The sequence below is a fragment of the Narcine bancroftii genome, chromosome 1 (assembly GCF_036971445.1).
Source record: "Narcine bancroftii isolate sNarBan1 chromosome 1, sNarBan1.hap1, whole genome shotgun sequence".
Lineage (NCBI taxonomy): Eukaryota > Metazoa > Chordata > Chondrichthyes > Torpediniformes > Narcinidae > Narcine > Narcine bancroftii.
The window spans coordinates 149,806,545-149,831,535 of NC_091469.1; the positions used below are offsets into that span (position 1 = coordinate 149,806,545).

Genomic DNA, 24,991 nt, shown 5'->3' on the forward strand with positions numbered 1-24,991 from the left:
GTGTTTAGGGGACTGGAGTGCCCTCAAAATTGTTATGTTCGTGAATGTGCCAGCCAGTTTTCACAGATAGCAATAAAAAGCCGAATTGAACATCATTTCTTTGTCTCGCACAGAGTGGAAGTGACCTGCTGTTGCAGGAATGGTGTGATCTGAAGAGGGAAAGGGAGCATCTGTTTAAACTTTCTTGTAAAGTAATTTGGATGAATGTTGGCTTGTCAGGATGGTGGGATGGGGTGGAGGGAGAGTGCAATGTGGAAGTTTCCACTGCTGATCATTATACGATGCCAAGGTTAGTATTACAGCATAATATACTACGCTCTGAAGGGAAATGCTTCGTGGAGCTAAAGAAGCAGTACTAAGGTATAAAACATGAAGCTCTGCAGATGGTGCGTTGTGAGAGGCCTTGGATAACCTCTCATTTTAAAATTGAATTATTAAGCATTGTGCAGCATAAATCCCAATGACATTGGATTATTGTACAGCCCCAGTTGACTATTTAATCCCCCTCCCTGCTTACTCTGGCCTGCAAATTATTTTAATCCTGCTAGAAATGTTGTCAAGCAAACAAATGATGAAATTATAGAATGAAACCAGCGAGCTGTGTGTCATTTAAAATGTGGAAGATCCAAAATGAAGTGAAATAAATTATTTTGGGATTCTGCAAAAAAAATTAAATAGGCAGGATCAATCTTATACTCGTAAGGTAGGAAAGAGCCACAAGTTTCACACACCATATGGACTTTTGTTTCCATTATTGGCCAAATAGCTATCCAGTTGCTAACATGTAATTCTGCCTTTCTAGGTTGCTAATTGATAGCTCTTATAGGCTCAAGACCAGGTGCAACGTTAAAAATAAATAATTACCTTCACGCAGTGGTCTCAACCTTTTTTATTCCACTCACATACCACATTAGCTACAGAGCACCTACGGCATTCGATGTGTAGAGCGAGCTGTCAGCTGAAGTGGTAAATGTGGGTTCCATTTTAACATTTAGAAAAATTTGGATAGGTACATTGATGTGAGGGCTACTTTCTGAGTATAAGTCAATAGGTCTAGATCAGTGGTTCTCAACCTTTCTTTCCCCACTCACATACCTTAAGTAATCCCTTAATCACCACAGAATGCCCAGAGCATTCTGTGGTGGGGTGGTTGAAAACCACTGTCTGAAGGATCTTGAATATACCAATAAGATTTATCCTGAACTTCATTTTGTGAAGTGCATATTTTCCCAAATTCCATGCTCCAGATATTGCCGTGTCCAAATAACTCAGACCGGTTGTGAATGCAGAGCCAAATACGCACAATCCATACGCTGCAAGTTAGACTTGGAAGGAAGGTTTTTTTTCCCCCTCTTTCCAGGGATCAGTAAATTCATAACAGATTTTTCAGCTGAATCCATACTATTCTCAGGAGCGCTAAAATATGAATAAACAGCTGATTAACAACAGGCCCAAAGGTTAGAACTGTAACAGAGATGGAAGGGAATGAATGCTGTGTACATTTTTCCATTACATGAATTGCTGGGATTATTCATTTCATATAACTTCAGGAAGGAGGAAGAAAATCTTCCGAAAGGAGATTAAACGAATCGAAAAGAGGTTCAGTGAGGGAAATAATTTTTTTTTGGAAGTCAGATAGAACAGGTATCAGCAATATTTAGTTTTCTGTGGATATATTTTTGTTAAATTGTTTTGCACTACCCCAGTGGTTCTCAACCTTTTTCCATTCACATACCACTAAGTAATCCCTATGCGATCGGTGCTCTGTGATGAGTCAGGGATTGCTTAAGCTGGTATGTGGGTTGAAGGAAAAAGTTTGAAAACCCCTATTTTAATCATCCCTCATTGACTCGTTATGTGCACGGCTTCATAACTCCAAAGGAAATGGGCCAATGACAATTTTTCTCAAGCAAATATTTCATTAGTAATTGGGTCTAGAGCAGTGGTTCTCAAGTGGTATGTGAGTGGAAAGAAAAAGGTTGAGAACCACTGCTCTACATGCTGTTGTCTTAAAAAAAATCTGAATGAAAATAATCAAATTGTTTTAGTTGGTACAGGTATATTTATTTCATCTATAATAAATTGACTATCCTTCTCCAGCAATGACTTCACTCTGCCCAAATCGAATGGTAGAAATTAATTAAGTATTATTCTGCAGCTGACAGACTTCCCTTAGAAACAGTTTATCCAGGCCCATTCCTGTTTCTATCTCGAGTACAGTCATGTACTGAACTATGGAGAAACACTCCATCAATAATGTAACCTACTGGGCACTAGCCATGATTTCACTTTAATTTACCATTATTTAATAATTCCCACATATTTATGACTGCAAAATCTTGGATAAATCACCCTTTTACCTTATTTCAAATAACATATCCTTTGCTATGGGTTCCATGACATTAGCAGCTGCGTGCCTGCTGACAGCATAAATCGCCAAAATACTAATGAATGAAATGTGCAATGGTTTGTAAAATGATCCCCATGAAATTAAGTTGCCCTGCTGTAATTAAGATGCTTCTAAAGTTGCAGGAAGAACACTGATCTGCACGTGTTTATACAGGTGGGTGACTTGCAGGGTTTTGTGACTGTTGCCTCAAGGTTTCTGCTTCTGCTCTTTGTGCAGACGACAGCAAGGAAGGTTTCAACCTCTTCACGAGAATGTTGACAGGATTTCAGGGTCTGAGTTCCAGGGAAAGGTTGTGCAGACTGGGGCTTTTTTCTCTGGAGCGTAGAAGATTGAGAGGGGACTTGATAGAGGTGTTTAAGATTTTAAAAGGGACAGACAGAGTAAATGTGGATAGGCTTTTTCAATTAAGAGTGGAGGAGATTCAAAAATTTAAGATTGAAGGGGGAAAATTATAAGGGGAACATGAGGGGAAATTTCTTTACGCAGAGGGTGGTGGGGATGTGGAATGAGCTTCCGACAGACGTGGTTGAGGCGGGATCATTGGTTATATTTAAGGAAAGACTGGATCGTTACATGGATAGGAGGGGACTAGAGGGGTATGGACCGGGTGCTGGTCAGTGGGACTAGGAGGGTGGGGATTTGCTACGGCATGGAATAGTAGGGCCGAACTGGCCTGTTCTGTGCTGTAAGTGGTTATATGGTGATAAGGTTTCTGTTTCTCCTCTTTGTGCAGACGACAGCGAGGAAGATCTCGCAGGTGAAAGTGCAGAGTTTGACAGTGTGTTCAGCAGACTAGAAGAACTTCGAATGACCCTGGAGCAAGAAATGGGCTTTGAAAACTTCATTGAAGCTTACAACAAAGTCAAGGTTGACAATACTCTATTTTCTTAAGATATGGAATGGTTCTAATCAAGCTAAAATATAGCCACTTGAGCTCAGAGCTTGTGCATTCAACAGGCACAAGAATGTGAGATCGTATACATATGCTGATTTCCACAAGCTCCACTTTTTAAATTTTAACTTTTTAAAATGTAGACTGACAGCACAGAAACTGGCCCTTCTGGCTTACAACCTTGTGCCTCCCAAATACCCCAGTTAACCTACAACTCCCACATGTTTTGAAGGTGGGAGGAAACCAGAGCACCTGGAGAAAGCCCACACTGACACAGGGAGAATGTACAAACTCCTTGCAGACAATGCTGGATTTGAACCTGGGTAGCTGACACTGTAATGACTTTGGCTTGGCTTCGCGGACCAAGATTTATGGAGGGGTATGTCCACGTCTGCTGCAGGCTTGTTGGTGACTGACAAGTCTGATGTGGGACAGGCAGGCACGGTTGCAGTGGTTACAAGGGAAAATTGGTGGGTTGGGGTTGGGTGTTGGGTTTTTCCTCCTTTGTCTTTTGTCAGTGAGGTGAGCTCTGCAGTCTTCTTCAAAGGAGGTTGCTGCCCGCCGAACTGTGAGGCGCCAAGATGCACGGTTGGAGGCGATATCAGCCCACTGGCGGTGGACAATGTGGCAGGCACCAAGAGATTTCTTTAAGCAGTCCTTGTACCTCTTCTTTGGTGCACCTCTGTCTCGGTGGCCAGTGGAGAGCTTGCCATATAACACGATCTTGGGAAGGCGATGGTCCTCCATTCTGGAGACATGACCCACCCAGTGCAGTAATAATTGCATTGCGCTAAATAACCATGTGTCCTGGCTGTCCTTGGTGTAGAATTCCTGGCTCTCAGAATCTGATGGGAATTTTTCCATTGATCCATGTTCAGTGCTAAGGGAAGGGTGGAGGACAAGAAAGGAGAGTGTTTGTTAGATGGTGCTGGTTGATAAAGATTCAGTTTCATAGTTTAGGATTAAATCCAAACTGATTGGGGAATCAAAGCATTCAGGTGAAATTTTATTATCTTGGTTGCTCTGGTGAACTTAAAAGTATAATTCCTTCTTTAAATTTACATTTGAAAGCTGCAAAGGGGGGATCTTTAGTTTCCACATGTTGTAGCCACAGTAAGGTCAAATATAAATTGTTGAATTATTCACTGTACCCTAGATTTTCAAATATAAATGAACTTATTGTTAAATACAAAAGAACAATGTATAATGCAATGAAAGTCTTAATTGCTGCAAATTCCTTCCCCATTACATAAAACGCTAATGGGAGGTTTACGAAGCTCTTGCTAGATTCAGGGAAGTTGAATTTAGGCTTGATTTAATTAGAAGATAGGAGGGTGATAGGAGATCTTATTAGCCGCTTTCAGATGCATCCTCTGCTTTGAGGGAGGCTGCAGGAGCCGATCCAAGCCTGAAGATTCACTTTTCAGGTGGCAGCTTTAAAAGCCCACCTGAAAGGGCCTGTTTTTCCAGAGGCGCCTCCACATATGAAGGAGGCAGGGCAACTGGTGCCACGCGTCATAAATGTGCAACATAGCAATGGCTGTCTTCCCTACCCTAATCCCCCACGCAGGTGGAACTGCTCTGTGCTTCCCACACAGTTCCAGCTGCGTGTGGGTGTTTATGGGAAGGGAAGACCGCCATTACTATGCCGCATTTTGAACAGTAGAGAGCAGCCCCGATGCAGGAGCTGCCAGCCGGACTGTGACAGCACGCACCGGCCACCCCTGCCGCGACATCCCCTGCCAGTCGCACGCTGCCCGACAGCCTCCCCTCCCCGCTGCCTGACTTTGGAGGGGAGGTCGGCAGTACATCAGGGCAGGGGCTGCTGGCAAAGGATGTCGGGGCAGCGGGAGGGGGGCTGTCAGGTAGCAGGGAGTTGGGTCACCAGCTGATAGCCGCTTTCAGGTGGCTGCATTCACGTGTATCGGGTGACTTAGCCAATCCGCAGATTATCCCTCCTGGAGGAGGGTTGGTGAGTGTGCCTCGGAGGCACGCCAGGCTCTTTCAGGTGGGTACCCCGACAGCCGCATAGGAGTAGAATATGCGGCTTTACATCGGGGTATTCTGGCCACCTGAAAGAGCCTATTGAGAGGGGCACATGAAGGTGAACAGTGGCAGTCTGTTTCAAGGAATAGGAGTGTGCAAGAAAAGGCTTGACTGTAAGGTGAGGGGGTGGAAGTTAGAAGGGACAAAAAGAACAGTGGAGGGCATGTGGAATGAGCTGCCAGCCAAATGGTAGAGGCAGGTATATTAAGAAATACTTGGATAACGAAATGGATTGGAGGGGTGTGAGCCTAATGCAGGCAAATGGGACTGAAGCAGGATACACATTATTCATTCTGGACATATAGTCCTGTTACCGTGCTGTAAGACTCTACAACTCTAAGAACAATTTAAGAATAAATAACATACAAGAAGCCATAAAGAGGAAAAAAATAAATATTAAGAGAAAATAAATAAATAAATATTCGGTTCGCCATGCTAGGTTGGTAATGCAAACAAGTTTTTGGTGTGATCAGGTGATGCGTGAGACATCAGAGTGAAAGTGGGCCATTCAGCCCATTGAGTCTGCTCCTCCATTCTATCATGATCCATTCTATCCATTCTCCTATTCAGCCCCACTCCACTGCCTTCTCCCCAAGGAGGAGAGGAAAATGTAAGGAGTTGCCAAAGCCCGATAGCTGATTCAGCTTGAACATAGAGGTGCTGTACTTCAGGTTTCTGTGCCTTCTGCATGAGGGTCACAGTGAGATGAGAGTATGATGGGGATCTTTTCTGCCTTCTTGAGGCAGTGATTCACATAGAAGTCTTTGGTTAGGATGTCACTACCTTTGATGAATGGACTTGGCTTCATCTGCTAATCTCTGCAGTCTTCTATGCCCCCTGAGCATTTGAGTTTCCAAATTGGACTGTGATGCAACTGGTCAGTATACTTTCTTTCCATACACTTGTAGAAGTTCAATAGGATGACTAATCACCTCAAATTCCTTGGAGAGTAGAGGTAATTAGTTTTAATGTACTTTGAAAATACATTAACATTCAATCTAAAAGGGTTGAAAGGTGCACAGATTAGTTGTGTATCTCCGGGCATGAAGGTTAAGGCAATTAAAGTATTATGAATTTGATAGGATGGAGAATGATTATCTCTGATGAGAGAACCTGGGAGGAAATGCCTTCAAAGAACGAGAATCTTGAGATAATGTCAGGAAGTGTCTCGAGACGTTGAGGTGGTCAAAATCTGAACTCTTTCACCTACCCTGTTCCCCTCTGCTTTCATCCACAGTCAAAAAATAAGCTGTTGTGGTTTGATGATACTTGAAAACAACAAATCAAGTTGCATTTTCCTGTGCTAAGGGGCCTTTTCGGGTGAGAGAGAATTCAGATATAAATCATTCAAAATCTGATAGATAATTAAAGCAGACTCATGCGATAAAATGATATGCTCTTATTCCTTTGTTTCCAAAAGGATGAATGAAGACATTGAAGGTCGATTTAAGAGGCGTTTAATGATAAATTCCTTCAATGGTGTTGTGGGTATGTTGCATCTGTTTTGATTAATTATCAAAACCAGGAGCAGTGATTTGAATTTTCTTCAAAGGAAATGTTCTTAGAGTATCCCAAGACTTCATGAATTGGACATGGTTTCAAACTTTGAATGTTCAGAGCAAGACGAGCTCACTTCTGCAAGATGTATGTATTGGTCATTATTAATGTATTTTCTTATGCCAATATGTTATTCAAAAGGGCAGTTGTGTTGTCAGCATCAGTTTGTTGACACATGAAAAGCTGCATCTTCGTTTTAAACTCATCTCAGCACCTTTGAATTTCAGAGATTCGTAGTTATACCATGTGAAAATATGGTAGTTTCTTCAATCCTCATACATACCAACTCCGATCAATATCTAGCTAATATCTCATTTGCCTCTGCATTTTGCCCATATCCCTCTAAATATTTCCTAAGACAAAGTATTTTTAATATTTCACATAACCCATTTTCTATTTCCTGTTGATGCTGGATCTGTTCAAAGACAGAATTCATTGGATAAATGTTTTGCTCAAATGGCTTCTCAGTTTGAAGCATAATTACTAGGAGTTGATGTTGTATCAGACCACATACTTATTATTCATTCCAACTCTTAACTTGAGGAGCCCTGCAGGCTTTCGGTTCCATTTACCATGTGTTTTGTTTTGTATGAGGCGCTTGAAAGGCACATTTTCAGGCACAATTACTTGAGTTCTTGTCTTTGCTGGCAAGCCCAGTGGAAGGAAAGCACATCAAATCTGTCTTTGAGGATCAGGCCTTCTCATCCATTCTGAGAGCTGATGGAGTTGAGTTAGAGGAGAAGAAACATTGCCAGCACCACATCTTTTAAATACAAATAGATCCTCTTCCCTCATTATCTGATCATTCCATTAGATGTTTAACATTTACACTGCCTCAGATGTGAAGAATTGAGTGGCCTCTTGTACTGTCCAATTTTATGACACTGTCATTGTTTACCCAGAGTGATACCCACTGACATGTCCTTTGAAAATTATTCACGAATGAGTCAAATTTATTAGCATCTGATTATACAAGTACAAGCTGACAAAACAGCGTTCTTTGATCGTCAGTGCAAAACATGCAGGCATATAATTAGATGTAACACACACACACAGACAAGCAATACATATGCAAAGCAAGTGTGTATATATACATATATATTAAAAAATATAAATGCATGTGTATATAATATAAATGTATATATTTATTTATACATACATGTATATATTGCTTTGTAAGTATGAGAATCTCGGATGGTTAATGTAACAGTTCCTTTGATCGTTCAGCATTCTTGCTGCCCATGAGAAGAAGCTGCTTCTCAGCCATTGGTGCTGCTCTGATATTCCTGTACTTCTTTACGACGGGAAAGATGCTGTGAGTGGGGTGGATGGGGTCCTCAACAATTTTGCGATCCCAGTAGATCACATTGATTGGGAGTGGGGGTTAGCGGAAGACTCCAGTGATCCTCCCTGCCACTCTTATGGTCCTGTGGATTGATCTCTGATCCATTCTGGAGCAATCATACCATGCTCTGATGCACCAGCCAGGACAGTCTCAATAGAGCTCCTGAAGAAAGTTGACATGATGGTGGTCAGTAGTCTTGCCCTTTTCAGTCTTCTCAGGAACTGCAGTGGCTGTTGCGCCTTCCTGATAAGTGAGGAGATGTGTGTCCATGATAGGTCGCTTGTTAAGTGGACTCCAAGGGATCTTGGTGTTTTTTACTCTCCACTGCAGAGTTATTGATGTGTGCTGAAGGATGATAGTTACTGGTTCTCCTTGCGTCTACGATCATCTCTTTTGTCTCGTCCACATTGAGACTCGGGTTGTAATTCTCACACCATTTCACAAAATTTTCCACCTCTTTGTCATTGTTGCTGATGAGGCCAGCTACTGTTGTGTCATCTGAAAATGTGTTGACACTGTTGGAACTGGATCTGGCAATGCAGTCGTGGGTCAGTAGCGTGAACAGAAGTGGGATGAGCATCAGTGTCTATATAGATATTTATGGATATGTTCAGCTGGACTTTATAGGCACACAGTGGTGTTTCTTAAGGCACATAAAATGTATTCTTTTCCTTCAAATGTTAACAATTTTAGGGAAAATTTAGTTCAATGGGCAAGATGCCTTGATTTTGATGGTTGTTAAAATTCATTAAATTTCTAAATAACACATGACAAAGTTATATCTTTGAAAAGACTTGTCAACTTCAGACCAATATCCGTCAACATCACAGGCTGATCACAAACTGAGTTAAAATATTGTGATTTTTTTTTTTCTTTTTATATTCATTCTTGGCACCTAGTATTTAATGTTCATCTGTAATTCCACATTTGAAGGTCCTGATGGTACTCTTAATTCCAACTGCGTCATGAGTGGCATCATTTTGGCTCAGGAAATCTGCCAGAAAATCTTTAACCAGAATTTCCTCTCTATAAAAAGGTTAATTGTGGTAATTAATAGTCCAGATACTTTCCAATTCTTCTGCAAATTAAAGCTTAATGCATTAAATTTTAATATCTATAATAACCAAGACTAATAGTTTTAAAAAATCAATTTAAAAAGAAATGTATAATTAAAATCAATCCTTTAAAACTTACAAAGTCTGTAATGATGTTCTGCATGGTTTTGATCTTATCGATTGAATTTATGTTTGCTGAATTTGCCGTGAGCCTCTTATCCCCATTTTGGGTTGATGTTTTTTTGGTTGCTGTCTTAATGTTCTATCTTTTTAGTTTTGAAAATTTTATTTAAGAATTTTGCAAAATATTACAAAAAATGATACAAATACAGATATATTAAATAACAGAAAAAATATATTAAAAATAATGGTAATAATTATAATATCCCCACACTCCCCTCCCTCCCTCTACTAACTACATCAGCTTAACTTCCTCCCACCCCTTGGAGCCTTAAAAAAAATTATATATTTAAAATTAATTAATTGACGTGCCAACTCTTTACATAACTTTTACTTAAGATCAATAGCCATACAATCCAAATATAAACTCCACATTTTAGCAAAAAAATAATTATTTTGCAAATTGTTATTTTTTTCCAAATATAAACACGATTGCAGTTCATTCTGCAATCTTTGCATATTCAATTCCACATCATTTTTCCAAGTTGTCGCTATGCATTCTCTTGCAACTGCTATCCCTAACTGCAAAATTGCCAATTTTGGCTTATCAGCCAATCCTAAAGTAACAGCATTCATGTAACCCAATAAACACATCATTGGATCCATTTGTAAATCAATTGTAAAAAAATCTCTCAAAAATTTAATAACTTTTTCCAAAAAAATTAACTTTCTTACATGTCCATACACAATGCAAAAAAATACCTGTCTTTTCTCCACATCTAAAACACACATCTGTTAGACTAAATCCAATTTTTTCAATTTCTATAATAACCAACTCTGGGTAAACATAATGACAGGAGTCAGATATAATTGATGAATAAAATTATAATTAACCATATTATATCTCACATTAATTAATTTTGTAACACTGTCAATACACATATTTGACCATTCCTCCCAAGACGATTCAATATCTCAATCTTTCTCCCATTTCTCTTTTGTCCTATATAACCCAACTTTATCCATCTTTGCTGGCAACAACCTTCACATATCCAATATAAATCCTTTTGTTTCCTTGTAAACCATTAAAATCTCAAACTTAGATTGACTTGGTAAAATTAAATCCTTAGCAAATTGTGTTCGCAAAAAAATCTCAAACTTGATAATAAGCAAAAATAGAATTTGCAGGAATACCAAATTTCTCTTGTAATCTATTAAATGTAGAAAATTTACCCACCTCAAAACAATCTTGTATAATACTAATTCCTTTCAGTTTCCAATTTTTCAAATCAGGATTAATTAAAGAAAACCGAATTAGTTTATTCTGATACAATGGTGATTTAATCGAATTTTTCCCTTTGTACCTATAAGTTGATCCTGCTTATACCAGATATCCAGTATATGTCTTAATACTGGTAATTTTTATTTTTGTAACAATAAGGGATTCCATTGATAAATAAATGGACTCATTTCTTTTTCAAAAATTTGATCCAGTTTGACAGCCCAGACAGGTGGTTGTTGAACATCAAACAACCTATTAATGAATTTTAACTGGGCCGCTGTCTTGGGTGAACTTGTTCCTCTCACTTTGTTTGTTTTAGATTTTGAAAATGTGGTAATTGAATTCTATCGCCACGTTAATTTATGCATAGAAACACTAGATAATTTACCCTTCCATAAAAATAATCGAATTACTTTAAAAATTTCTTCGGGATCACACATGGAATAGGTTGAAAAAGATGTTGTATATGAGGAAAAATATTCATTTTCAAACATTATCAGCAAACAAATTAATCTTTTCCTCTTGTTCACCTACTTTGATACCTTTTATGTCCAAATTTTGCCTCATAGCTTGATCTAAAGGTTCTGTTACCAAAGCAAACAAGGCTGGTGAAAGAGGACAACCTTGTCTAGTTGATTGAGATAATGTAAAAGCCGATGAAATCAGACTATTCATCATTATTTGTGCTGTAGGATTAGTATATAAAGCTTTAACCCAAGTAATAAAGAGCAGTCCAAATTGAAATTTTTCTAAAATCTTAAATAAAAATTTCCACTCAACCCTGTCAAAAGCTTTTTCCACATCCAACGCCACTATCATTGGTTGATTAGCTTGTTGTCTAGCAGCATTAATTATAGAAATCAATTATCAACTAAATATTGACCTTTTATAAACCCAGCTTGGTCAACATGTACTAATTTTGGCAAATAATTAGCCAATCTATTTGCTAATACTTTTGCAACAATTTTATAATCTACATTTAATAACGATATTGGTCAGTAAGAAGACACTTTTAATGGATCTCTATCTTTCTTTGGAATAACAGTAATCATCGCCCTCAAAAACGATTCTGGAAATGAACCCATCTCAGTTGCCTGCTTTAAAACTTCCATATAAACCGGAAACAACAAATCGCTAAATTTTTTATAAAATTCTACTGTAAACCCATCTTCACCCGGGGACTTTCCTTCCAACATTGATTGCAGTGCTTTTTTTAATTCCAATTCCGTAAAAGGACTATCTAAGTCATTAATATCCTTCCCAGTCAATGATGGCAAATTTAAATTAGCCAAAAACAAATCAATTTTCTTAGTATTTTGTCTACTTTCGGATGTATAATGTTCATTATAAAATCTAAAAAATTTCTCAAAGTAATATCCAAATCTTTCCTAATTTCATTAGTTGTTCTTGGTGCTTGTTCTGTTTTTAATTGCCAAATTAAAACCTTATGTGCTCTTTCACCTAACTCTTAATAATGCTGTTTTGATCTTTGAATCATTTTTTCCTATTTATATGATTGTAAAATATTATATCTTAATTTTAATTTAGATAAATGTGTCTTATTATCTTCAGTAGAATTCTGAAATTCTTTTTCTAACTTTTCAATTTTTTCTAAATTCTGACTTTCAATAAAATATTGTTTTTTAAATTCTAGCTGTATAATCTGACCTCTCAAATATGCTTTTAAAGCATCCCATAAAACAAATTTATTCTGAACTGAATCTTGATTCATTTGTAAATTAAAAAGTAATTTGTTCCCTAATATATTTAATAAACTCAGGTCTTTTTAATAACATCTCATTAAATCTCCGACGATAAGTATTTCCTACCTTTTCAGTACCCAAACAAGAGGCCAACAACAACGAATGATCAGATAATGTTCTACTTTTATACTCTGCTTGTATAAATGTACCCTGCAAATGAGCTAAAACTAAAAATAAATCAATTCTAGAAAATGAATAATGCTGTGCCGAATAAAAAGAATAATCTTTTTCAGTAGGATTCAATTTCTACCAAATTTAAATCCTTCAATACCTCGATAATTCTCTTTGCCATTTTAGTTCTCTTTAAAGTCTTTGGAGATTTATCCAACAAAGGATCTAAACAACAATTAAAGTCCCCTCCCGCTAAAATATTTCCATTCAGTTGGTTCAAATTTTAAAAAGTATCTGTAATAAATACTTCTTCATCCTCATTCGGTGCATGCATAAACATTCATCAAAGTCCAGGCTTCTGAAAAAAAATTTTGCAATTCACCACCAAGATCCTACCAGCATTAACAAAAAAAGGAATCCAAAATAAATGGTACTTTCTTATTTACCAAAATGGCTACTCCTCTGGCCTTAAAAGATGAAGCAATCACATGTCCTACCCAATCCCTTTTCAATTTCAAATATTCATTCTCAGTTAAATGAGTTTCTTGCAAAAATGCTATATCCATCTTCAACTTTTTAAATATAATCCAGTACACGTTTCCGTTTTATTGGGTGGTTTAACCCCTTAACATTAAACGTTGCAAAATTCAAATTGTTCGTTATCCCCTATAAAGTGGCACTTGATGAAGTTTCTTTCTTTGGCTTGGCTTCGCGGACGAAGATTTATGGAGGGGGTAAATGTCCATGTCAGCTGCAGGCTCGTTTGTGGCTGACAAGTCCGATGCGGGACAGGCAGACACGGTTGCAGCGGTTGCAGGGAAAAGTTTACTCTTACAATTAAACTGGCTCCCCCTCTAAAGGGATAAAAAAAACAACAAAAACTCCCCCCCCTCTTACTAACTCAACAACAACAAAAAATACAAAGACAAAAATTTCCCTCCTCTCTTTCCCCCCACCTCCCCCCCCCAAACTGCTAAGCAATATCCCCCTCGTCGACCGGGTGCGGTCGATACCACTAGTGGCAGATTATTTCATATTCAGCGGGTCATCTGCCTCTCCCCGGCGAGACTTCTAAAAAATAAAAAAAATCATAAACTTATTGTCCAGTCTATTTTATAATATCTTCCACCACATCAAACAGCTGTAACATCTCCATCTTCTGCAGTTCGCTCCCATTTCCATTCTTGACTTGAGGAACGTTGATGCTGGCTTCTTGGAAAGATCAAAACTCAGCTTATTATCTGGTAAAGAATTAGCAAAAGTTAAAGCATCTTGAGCTTTCTCAAAAAACTGAAATTGAGATGGCCCATAAAACACTTTCAGAACAGCAGGATATCTAAATGTTGACCTGTAATCCTTCTTCCACAACACCAACTTGGCTTGATTAAACTCCTTTCATCGCTGTATAACTTCCTGACTTAAATCCACGTAAAAGAAAACTCTACTACCTTGAACTATTATTGGATTCTGATCAGCTCGGGCTTTCTGGACCACAAGACGTAAAATCATCTCCCGATCTTGATATCTTAAGCATCTAATTAAAACTGCTCTTGGAGGTTGTCCTGGAAAAGGTTTTCTTCTTAACGCTCGATAAGCCTTTCCAATCCATCAGGAAACGCTTCCACCCTTAATATTTCTGGAATCCATTTACGAAAAAATTTCATAGGGTCTTGACCTTCAACATCCTCTGGAAATCCAACTATCTTTACATTATTCCTTCAACTTTGATTTTCCAAAGAATCAATTTTTTGCATAAACAAATTCTTTTGCATATCTTCTACATTTTTATATCTTTCCTGCATTTCATCCACTGCAATGAGACATTTATTAAGATCTTCTTTCACAGCTGCAATTTCTCCACGTACATCTGATATTTTACTTTCCACATCTACAAATTGTTCAACATTATGAAAGCCAGTAGTTATATAAGTCATAATATTTTCATTCTGTTTTGTTAACTCCTCAGACATTGTAACCACATCAGGTCCAGGTGAGGGATTAGAAGTAGATGAAGTAACAGATTTAAAAGGAGAAGCCATTTTTGTAGTTCTGAGCCTACCTTCTATTGCTTCAGCTGCCATTAATAACAACTCTTGATCTTCTTCGCCCAGGTATTCAATTTGTTCTTCTTCCTCATCTTCAGGTACCAGAATATCCTCTCGAGTTGCCATGCTGCGCATTTGAACCCTATCCAATGTCTGGCCGACTTCATCAGCCCGACGTGGAGCAGGTCCCCCCACAGCACAAAATCGATCCAGGACGTCACAGAAACACGACGTCAGGCGCATGCTCATTGGGCCCGTTGTGTAGTAGCAGGCACTTTCAGGCACGTCAGCACGCACTGAAGCGCTACTTAGAGCTCTATGTCGCCCGCTGCCCTGCGTGACCCCGCTCAACTCCCCCCCCCCCCACCCCCCCCCGGCCATGCTGACAGTGCTACTTCCACAAGCATCCAGGCTGACGTTGGTGCCATTTTTGATCGGTTGGATCCTCGGAGATGTCTATCTTCTTTCAAGTTGATCCAGGGACATCCTCAGTGGCTTGGGTTCCATCTTAATTGATCCTGGTGCTGCTTCTGCTCAGTAGGCCCAGATTTTTCACTTTTTCCAACAACTTTAATAACTAATTTCTTCTGCTTTCTGACCTTTTCCTTTCTTCATTTCTTGCAGCCCCAGCACTTAATAATACATCTAATGAACTTGTTAACTTTCAGACAGTTTATATAACTCTGGTATTAATCAATCCTTCCAGGGAGAGACAGAACCCATGTCTTGGTTTTACGCCATCTTGCCACGCCCCCTCAATGTTCTATCTCTTGACATTGAGAGTGGTCTATAAACATCTAGATCATAATTTTATCAAATACATCATGTCACCACCTGTTCTGTATTTGAAATAGCCCATCAAGGATTCTTTGCAATTTGGCTTGTCAAATTGGCATATTTCAGACTCCATTAAATTACTCATCAAAGTTTGCATTTTGCGATTTCATCAATCAGAAGGTTGAAGTGACAAGTAGCTTACCCAACTGAGTATTAATATTGAGAACATTCTCGAACTCGGCACCTAAATTTCAAAACTTGAATTTTTATTCCCCTCGTGTATCTGAAAGACATCATGAGTCTTGGGATACTCGAAGAACATTTCCTTTGAAGTAAATTCAAATCACTGCTCCTTGTTTTGATAATTAATCAAAACAGATGCAACATACCCACAACACCATTGACGGAATTTATCATTAAACGCCTCTTAAATCTACCTTCAATGTCTTCATTCATCCTTTTGGAAACAAAGGAACAAGAGCATATCATTTTATCTCATGAGTCTGCTATAATTATGTGTCACTCTTTCATCAGCTGTTACTTCAATTGATATAAAGCCTGACAATCTGTCACAAACTCCATCGTCGAACCATCTGGCTCCTCAAAATTTACCAGAATGTTCACAATGATAATACCATTTTGACCTCGTCACCTTGCTGCAACAACCTTTGTCGCACCACCTTACCTTTCTTCTTGTTTGAGCTCATGTTGATAATATGAACCATGATCTTATTGTTCATTCTTGTCTATTCTAATGCACTTATGGTTGGCCTCTCATTTTACTCACTGTTGTTCCCACACTAGTATCTGTACCTTGATTCCTGATTAAGGCTTAGTCGGGGCTTCTGTATGAACTGATGCCTGGACTTGAGATGTTCAATATCATCCCAAATGCTTCTCATGTTACATAGGAACATAGGAAGTAGGAACAGGAGTCGGCCAAAAATGGCCCATCAAGCCTGCTCCGCCATTCAATACGATCATGGCTGATCTAATTTATGACCTAACTCCACCTACCTGCCTTCTCCCCATATCCCCTAATTCCTCTATCATGTAAAAATTTATCTAACCGAATTTTAAATATGTTTAATGCCGAGTCAGGTCAGACTCGGGGTCGGAGGAGACAGTGAGTCAGTGCCTGGTGCCGGGTGAGAGGAGGAGGAGGAGCCGGGAGTTAATTGGGGTTAATTGGTAAGGGGCAAATAAAAGGAGTAGAAAAGGGGGCAGCGGCCAGCGAGGAGCGGTGCAGTGAGTGAGTGGCCCAGTGAAGGAGTGGGGACTTTGGTTCGAGAGACTCCGGTGAGCAGGGGCTAAGAAGGAGCTTATTAGTAAAGGGTATTATAGTAAGAAAGGAGGAAATGGAGTCAGTTGGGGTAGTTAAGTGCTCCAGTTGTGGGACGTGGGAAGTCGGAGACACCACAGCTGTTCCTGATGACTACACCTGCAAAAGGTGCATCCAATTGCAAATAATGAGTGACCGTGTTAGGGAGCTTGAGCTGCAGTTGGATGAACTGAGGATCATAAGGGAAGCAGAGGCAGTGATAGAGAAGAGTGACAGGGAGACAGTCACCCCTAGAAGGCAGGAGTCATGGAATTGGGTGACTGTGAGGAAAGGAGGGAGAGCGCCAGTGCAGTGAACCCCTGTGGAAGTGTCCCTCAGCAATATGTATTCGGCTTTGGATACTGTTGGGGGGGAACAGCCTATCAGGGACGAGTCGTGGGGGTCAGGTATCTGGCACAGGGGCTGCCCCTGAGGTTCAGAAGGGAAGGAAGGATAAGAACAGGATACTTGTAGTTGGGGATTCATTAGTCAGAGGGACAGATAGAAGGTTTGTGGGATGAGATGGGGGATCCAGGTTGGTCTATTGCCTCCCTGGTGCCAGGGTCAGGGACATCTCTGATCGAGTACATAGCATTCTGCAAGGGGAAGGAGAACAGCCAGAAGTCGTGGTCCATGTGGGGACCAATGACTTAGTTAGAAGTGGGGATGAGGTCCTGAAACAGGATTATGTGGAATTAGGTAGGAAGTTAAAAAACAGGACTTCCAAGGTAGTAATCTCTGGATTGCTGCCCGTGCCACGAGCTAGTGAGGGTAGAAATAGGAGGATGTGGAGGATGAATGCGTGGCTAAAGAGATGGTGCAGGGGGCAAGGGATAAGATTTCTGGATCATTGGGATCTCTTCTGGGGAAGATCGGACCTGTACAAGAGGGACGGACTCCACTTGAACTGGAGGGGGACCAATGTGCTGGCAAGCAGATTTGCTGGAGCTGTGGGGGAAGGTTTAAACTAGTTTGGCAGGGGGTTGGGGAACAAAGGGTGAGAGCAGTGTCCAGGAAGTATGGCCACCTAGCTAGGAATAAAAAAGATAAGAAAGGTAGGATGGAGATTAGGGTAGAAGGTAAAAAAGAGAATATATGTGAGGGTCATTCTCTGAGATGCATATATTTTAATGCAAGAAGCATAGTGAACAAGGTAGATGAGCTGAGAGCATGGATAGATACTTGGGGTCACGATATTGTGGCAATTAGTGAGACCTGGCTACAGGAGGGGCAGGACTGGCAACTTAATGTTCCGGGATACATTTGTTTTAGATGTGATAGATCAGGGGGTAAAAAAGGAGGAGGAGTTGCTCTGCTTGTTAGGGAGGACATTACTGCTGTGAGGTGGCAGGATGGTATGGAGGGATCGACCAGTGAGGCTGTTTGGGTGGAATTGAGGGGTGGAGGAGGCAAGAGGGTGCTAATAGGGATGTATTACAGACCACCAAATGGGCCAAGAGAATTAGAGGAACAAATTTGTAGGGAGATAACGTATATGTGTGAAAATCATAGGGTAGTGATCATGGGAGATTTTAACTTCCCACACATTGATTGGGATACCCATACGGTTAGAGGGCTGGATGGGCTGGAGTTCATTAAATGTGTCCAGGATTGTTTTCTAAATCAGTTAGTAGAAGAACCTACTCGGGATGGTGTAATACTGGATCTCCTGTTAGGGAACGAGCTAGGTCAGGTAGCGGACATTAATGTCGGAGAACCAATTGGGTCTAGTGATCATAATTCTGTTAGTTTTAGGGTATTTTTAAGGAAGAGCAAGGAGAGGCCTAAAGTTGAGGTTCTGGATTGGAAAAGAGCAAATTTCGTAGGAATAAGAAGGGATTTGGGGAGTATTGAGTGGGACAGGATATTTTCAGGTAAGGATGTTAATGAAAAATGGAGGATATTCAAAAAATACATTTTGAGGGTACAGAGTAGTTATGTCCCAGTCTGGATCAAAGGAAAGGCAGGAAGTCATAGGGAGGCTTGGTTTTCGAGGAATATTGGAAATTTGGTTAGGAGAAAAAGGGAGGTGCAGAAGAGGTATAAAGAGCAGGGAGCTGAGAAGTTGAAGGAGGACTACAAGGAGTGTAGAAGGAATCTTAAGAAAGAAATTAGAAAGGCCAAAAAAAGGCATGAAGAGGCTTTGGCTGACAGAATAGAAATAAATCCAAAGGGTTTCTATAAGTACATTAAAAGTAAAAGATTAGTGAGAGATAAAATTGGACCCCCTGTAGATAGCGAGGGTAGGCTGAGTGAGAAGTCTGAGGAAATGGAAATTTTGAATGATTTCTTTTCCTCGGTATTCACTAGGGAAAAAAATGTTGAACCAGTTGAAGTAAAGAAAAATAGTGGGGAGGTCATGAAGCATATAAGGATAACTGAGGAGGTAGTGATGGCTGTGTTAAGAAAGATAAAGGTGGATAAATCTCCCAGACCGGACAAAATATTCCCTAGGCCACTCAGGGAGGCTAGTGGACACTTAGTGGGGCCATTAACAGTGATATTTAGGATGTCACTGGCCACGGGGGTGGTACCAAAGGATTGGAGGGTGGCGCATGTGGTTCCTCTGTTTAAGAAAGGGTCCAAATGCAAACCTGGGAATTATAGGCCTGTAAGTCTGACATCTGTGGTGGGCAAGTTGATGGAAAGTGTTCTGAGGGATGCTATTTACAAATTTTTGGAGGAACAAGGATTGATAGGGAGTAATCAGCATGGTTTTGTCAGGGGTAGATCATGCTTGACAAACCTGATTGAGTTCTTCGAGGGGGTTACAAAAAAGGTTGATGAGGGGAAAGCTGTGGATGTTGTCTATTTGGACTTTAGTAAAGCTTTTGACAAAGTTCCCCACAGGAGGTTAGGAAAAAAGGTGGAGGCATTAGGTATAAATAAGGAGGTAGTGAAATGGATTCAGCAGTGGTTGGATGGAAGGTGTCAGAGAATAGTGGTAGAAAATTGTTTGTCCATTTGGAGGCCGGTGACTAGTGGAGTTCCTCAGGGTTCGGTCCTGGGTCCACTATTATTTGTTATATATATTAACGATCTGGATGTCGGGGTAGAGAATTGGATAAACAAGTTTGCAGATGACACAAAGATTGGTGGTGTTGTGGACAGTGAGGTAGATTACCGTAGATTAAAAGGTGATTTAGGAAGGCTGGAGGTGTGGGCTGAGAAATGGCTGATGGAATTTAATATAGATAAAGGTAAGGTGCTGCATTTTGGAAAGACAAATTTAAATAGGTCATATACATTGAATGGTAGACAATTGAGGAGTGCAGAGCAACAAAGGGATTTAGGAGTTATGGTAAATAGTACCCTCAAGGCTGATACTCAGTTAGATGGTGTGGTGAAGAAGGCATTTGGAATGTTGGCCTTCATAAATCGGAGTATTGAATTCAAGAGTAGGGAGGTTATGATGAAATTGTACAAGCCATTGGTGAGGCCAAATTTGGAGTACTGTGTACAGTTTTGGTCACCAAATTATAGGAAAGATATAAACAAAATAGAGAGAGTGCAGAGAAGGTTCACGAGAATGTTGACAGGATTTCAGGGTCTGAGTTACAGGGAAAGGTTGTGCAGACTGGGGCTTTTTTCTCTGGAGTGTAGAAGATTGAGAGGGTACTTGATAGAGGTGTTTAAGATTTTAAAAGGGACAGACAGAGTAAATGTGGATAGGCTTTTTCAATTAAGAAAGGGGGAGATTCAAACTAGAGGACATGGTTTAAGATTGAAGGGGGAATATTATAAGGGGAACATGAGGGGAAATTTCTTTACGTAGAGGGTGGTGGGGATGTGGAATGAGCTTCCGGCAGACGTGGTTGAGGCGGGATCATTGGTTACATTTAAGGAAAGACTGGATCGTTACATGGATAGGAGGGGACTAGAGGGGTATGGACCGGGTGCTGGTCAGTGGGACTAGGAGGGTGGGGATTTGCTACGGCATGGACTAGTAGGGCCGAACTGGCCTGTTCTGTGCTGTAAGTGGTTATATGGAGGCAGCCTCAACCACTTCCCTGGTTAGAGAATTCCAAACATTCACTACTCTCTGGGAAAAACTATTTTTCCTCATCTCTGACCTAAATCTACTCACCCAAATCTTGAGACTGTGTCCTCTCGTTTTAGTTTCCCCGGCCAGCTCAAAAAACCTTCCTACATCTATCCTATCCACACCCTTCATAATCCTATATGTTTCTATAAGATCTCCTCTCATTCTTCTGAACTCGAGCGAATACAATCCTAGATGATTTAATCCTAGATGTGTTGAGTGGCCATAAGCCAAAGATTCCCAGTGGGGAAGTTGTATTTCTTCAAGGAGACCTTGAGCCTATCTTGGAATATTTTCCTCTGACCATCTCATAAGTAAATCCCATGAACCTGCTCAGAATTGTGTGTGTGTGTTGTGGGAGTTTGGTGGCGAGCATGCAAAATGATGTTGGCTCCCCAATATGGACAACTTAATGTGATTAGGTCCTCAACGCTTGGCTTATTGACCGAGGAAAGGACTCTGACATTGCTTTGTTTGTCTGTCCAGTGAACCTAAATGATATTGTACAAAACACTAGTGGTAGTACTTTTCCAGAATTCTCTGCTACAGTCGTCAAGGATTCAGAACCATGTGAGAGGGAGGAATAATGACTGAACAGTGGACTGTGACTTTTCTTTCGGGGGGCCCAAGGCACTCCATAGAACACAACAGCACAGAACCAGGTTCCTTTGGCCCTTCTAGTCAGTGCTAAACTTTTTTTTGCCTAGTCCCATTGAATTGCACCCAGTCCATAACCCTCCCTACCTCTCCCATCCATGTACCTATCCAAATTCTTCTTTTCTTTTTAACATTATTTTTATTGAGTTTAACAAAAAACCCTTTACACAAGGTATATTAATGATATCATAAATCAAATCATATATATATATCTAAAACATATCAATTGAAAATTAGGTAATTATTACATTAAAAATTGAAATCTTGAATGAAATGTTATAATTATAATAATTAAATCATAACTCATTGTCCAAAATCAATTTAGAATGCAAATATTATACAAATAAAATTCTCTTATATTAGATATTTTGTACTTCTCTGATTTGATCATGTTGTTCTGTGATAGGATCTGTAATCTGTAGTTAAACCCCCTTTTACTTGTTAGTTAATAATGAAAAGGAAAATAAAATTCTCCCTATTAATCTACCTGCTCCTTCTAAACAGGATTATTTGTGTATATTGTACATACTAATTGAATAACGTCCCCCAAACACCAGGCAGGGGATCCCCGGAGCATCCACACCACTTATATCCTCAGATTATGAGATAATAATCCATGAATGGGTCCATCATATCTTATAAAATTCAGACTTTCCATCTTTAATATTATATCTAATTTTTTCCAAACTTAAGTAAGACATAATGTCATGTAACCATTGAATGTGAGTGGGTGAAACAATATCTTTCCACTTAATCAAAATTGCTCGTCTAGCTATCAACGAAGCAAAAGCTAAGATTCTCTTCTCGATTGAGGACAGAGATGTATTCTCTTCTCGAGAGAGAAAAACAAATAAAGCAATGAAAGGACATGGCTCTAATTTAGTCTTCAGAATCGTTGATAAAGTTTGGAAAACCTTGCCAAAAATGTTCTAAGTTTGGACACTCCTAAAGCATATTAATCATTGAAGCTTCGCAAATTTTACACTTATCACAAAGTGAATCTATATCAAGATAAAAATGAGATAATTTAAATTTAGACCTATGTATTCTGTGCACCACCTTGAATTGCAACAAACAGTGTCGTGCACAAAATGAGGACTCATAGATCAATTAAGAACTGTATCCCAATCCTCATCCGAGAATGCTCTATTCAAATCACGCTCCAAATCATTCTTAATTCTGGCCATTCTTCAATCCATTAAATTCTTCTAATATTTGATATTAATCCTTCGTGGGACAATTGCAAATCAAAAAATATATCATGAATATTCGCTTCGGATATTCGAGGAAAATCAAAGTTTGGACTGAAAAAAATGCCTAATCTGTAAATATCTAAAAAAGTGCCTATCATAAATATTACATTTTGCTGATAGTTATTCAAAGGATGCAAAATTACCAAATTCTTCTTAAATGTTAAAATTGAGCCCGTATTCACTAACTCAGCTGGCAGCTTGTTCTACACACTCTGAAGAAGTTCCCCCTCACATTCCCTCTAAACTTTTCCTCTTTCACTCTTAACTCATGTCCTCTGGTTGTATTTCACCTACCCTCAGAGTAATCTACATTACTCTGCCTATCCTCCTCATAATTTTAAATGCCTTTATCAAATCTCCCCTCATTCCTCTATGCTCCATGGAATAAAGTCCTAACCTGTTTAACCTTTCTCTGTAACTCAGTTTCTGAAGTTCAGGCAACATCCTAGTAAATCTTCTCTGCACTCTCTCTCTCATTGATATCTTTCCTGTAGTTAAGTGACCAAAGTGGTTCACAATACTCCAAATTTGGCCTCTCCAATGACTTATATAACTTTACCATAACATCTCAGCTCCTATATTCAATAATTTGATTTATGAAGGCCAAATATGTTAAAAGCTCTCTTTACAACCCCATCCACTTGTGACACCACTTTCATGGAATTATGTATCTGTATTCCCAGGTCCCTCGGTGCCCTACCATTCACCGTTACATCCTTTCTTGGTTTGTCCTTCCAAAATGCAACACCTCACACTTGTCTGCATTAAATTCCATCTGCCATTTTTCAGCCTATTATTCCAGCTGCTCCAGATCCCTCTCCAAGCTCTGAAAACCTTCTTTGCTGTCCATTATGCCTCCAATTTTAGTGTCATCTGCAAACTTGCTGATCTAATTTACCACATTATCATCCAGATCATTGATATAGATGAAAAACAACAATGGTCCTAGCACCAATCCCTGAGGCACACCACTTGTCTGAGAAGCAATCATACTCTCTGGCTTCTCTCATCCAACCATTGTCGAATCCAGTTCACTACTTCACCATGAATACCAAGCATCTGATCCTTGACTAACCTCCTATGTAGGACCTTGTCAAAGGCCTTGCTAAAGTCCACGTAGGCAACATTTACAGCCTTTCCTTCATCAACCTCCCTGGTAACCGCCTCAAATAAACTCGATAAAATTGGTTAAACACAATCTACCATGCACAAAGCCATGTCGACTATCACTAGTCAGTTTCTGGCTATCCAAATAATTGCATATCTGATCTCTTAGAAAACCATCCAATAATTTACCTACAACTGACGTCAGGGTCACCAGCATATCATTTCCAGGGTTACTTTTGGAGCCTTTTTTAAACAACAGAACAACATGAGCTACCCTCCCATCCTCTGGCACCACACTCGCGGCTAAGTACATTTTAAATATTTCTGTCGGAGCCCGTGCAATTTCTACACTAGTCTTCCTCAAGGTCTGAGGGAATATCTTGTCAGGCCCTGGAGATTTATCCACTCTTATTTGCTTTAATGCAGCAAGCACTTCCTCCTCTTTGATCTATATCAGTTCCATGACTTCACAGCTTGTTCTCCTTGCTTACCATGACTCTATGCCTGTTTTGCTGGTTGAACATGTGATCCCATCTTTAATTTTTTTTAAAAAATTGAGACATACAGCATAGTAACAAGCTATTTCGGCCCACAGGTTCATGCCGTCTATTTTGCACCCCATTAACCTACACCCCCAGTACGTTTTGAACAGTGGGAGGAAACCGGAGTCCCCAGAGAAAACACGCAGTCATGGGAAGAACGTACAAACTCCTTGCAGACCCTGATCCGGTCGCAATCACTGGCGCTGTAACCACTACCAAAGGTTTATGTGTTACTTCACAGAACATTTACGTTGACCATTTAAACTTACATATTTTTACCTATTATGAACTAATAAAATCTTATTAGTACTAACAAAGGAGCAGCAATGGAAGATTCACCAGTCAATGGTAAATTCAAAACGCTGCTGAAGATCCAGCTGCGCTGGGTGGGTCACGTCTCCAGAATGGAGGACCATCGCCTTCCCAAGATCGTGTTATATGGCGAGCTCTCCACTGGCCACCGTGACAGAGGTGCACCAAAGAAAAGGTACAAGGACTGCCTAAAGAAATCTCTTGCTGCCTGCTGCATTGACCACTGCCAGTGGGCTGATATCACCTCAAACCGTGCATCTTGACGCCTCACAGTTCGGCAGGCAGCAACCTCCTTTGAAGAAGACTGCAGAGCCCACCTCACTGACAAAAGGCAAAGGAGGAAAAACCCAACCC

General features: G+C 39.9%; 1 protein-coding gene across 17 annotated transcripts in view; it reads left to right on the top strand.

Annotated features, from left to right (window-relative positions):
* The window catches only part of nek1 (NIMA-related kinase 1), a 240,341-nt gene that overhangs the window by 199,986 nt on the left and 15,364 nt on the right, over positions 1–24,991 (top strand). For 13 of the 17 annotated variants that reach the window (XR_011358400.1, XM_069941511.1, XM_069941556.1 and 10 more), the window contains one exon: positions 3,144–3,277. Coding sequence is in view for 14 of the 17 variants with exons in the window: in XM_069941511.1 (XP_069797612.1) it covers positions 3,144–3,277 (134 nt within the window). In the remaining 3 variants the exon portion in view is untranslated. The other 4 variants (XR_011358411.1, XR_011358407.1, XM_069941600.1 and 1 more) reach the window with 4 other exon arrangements.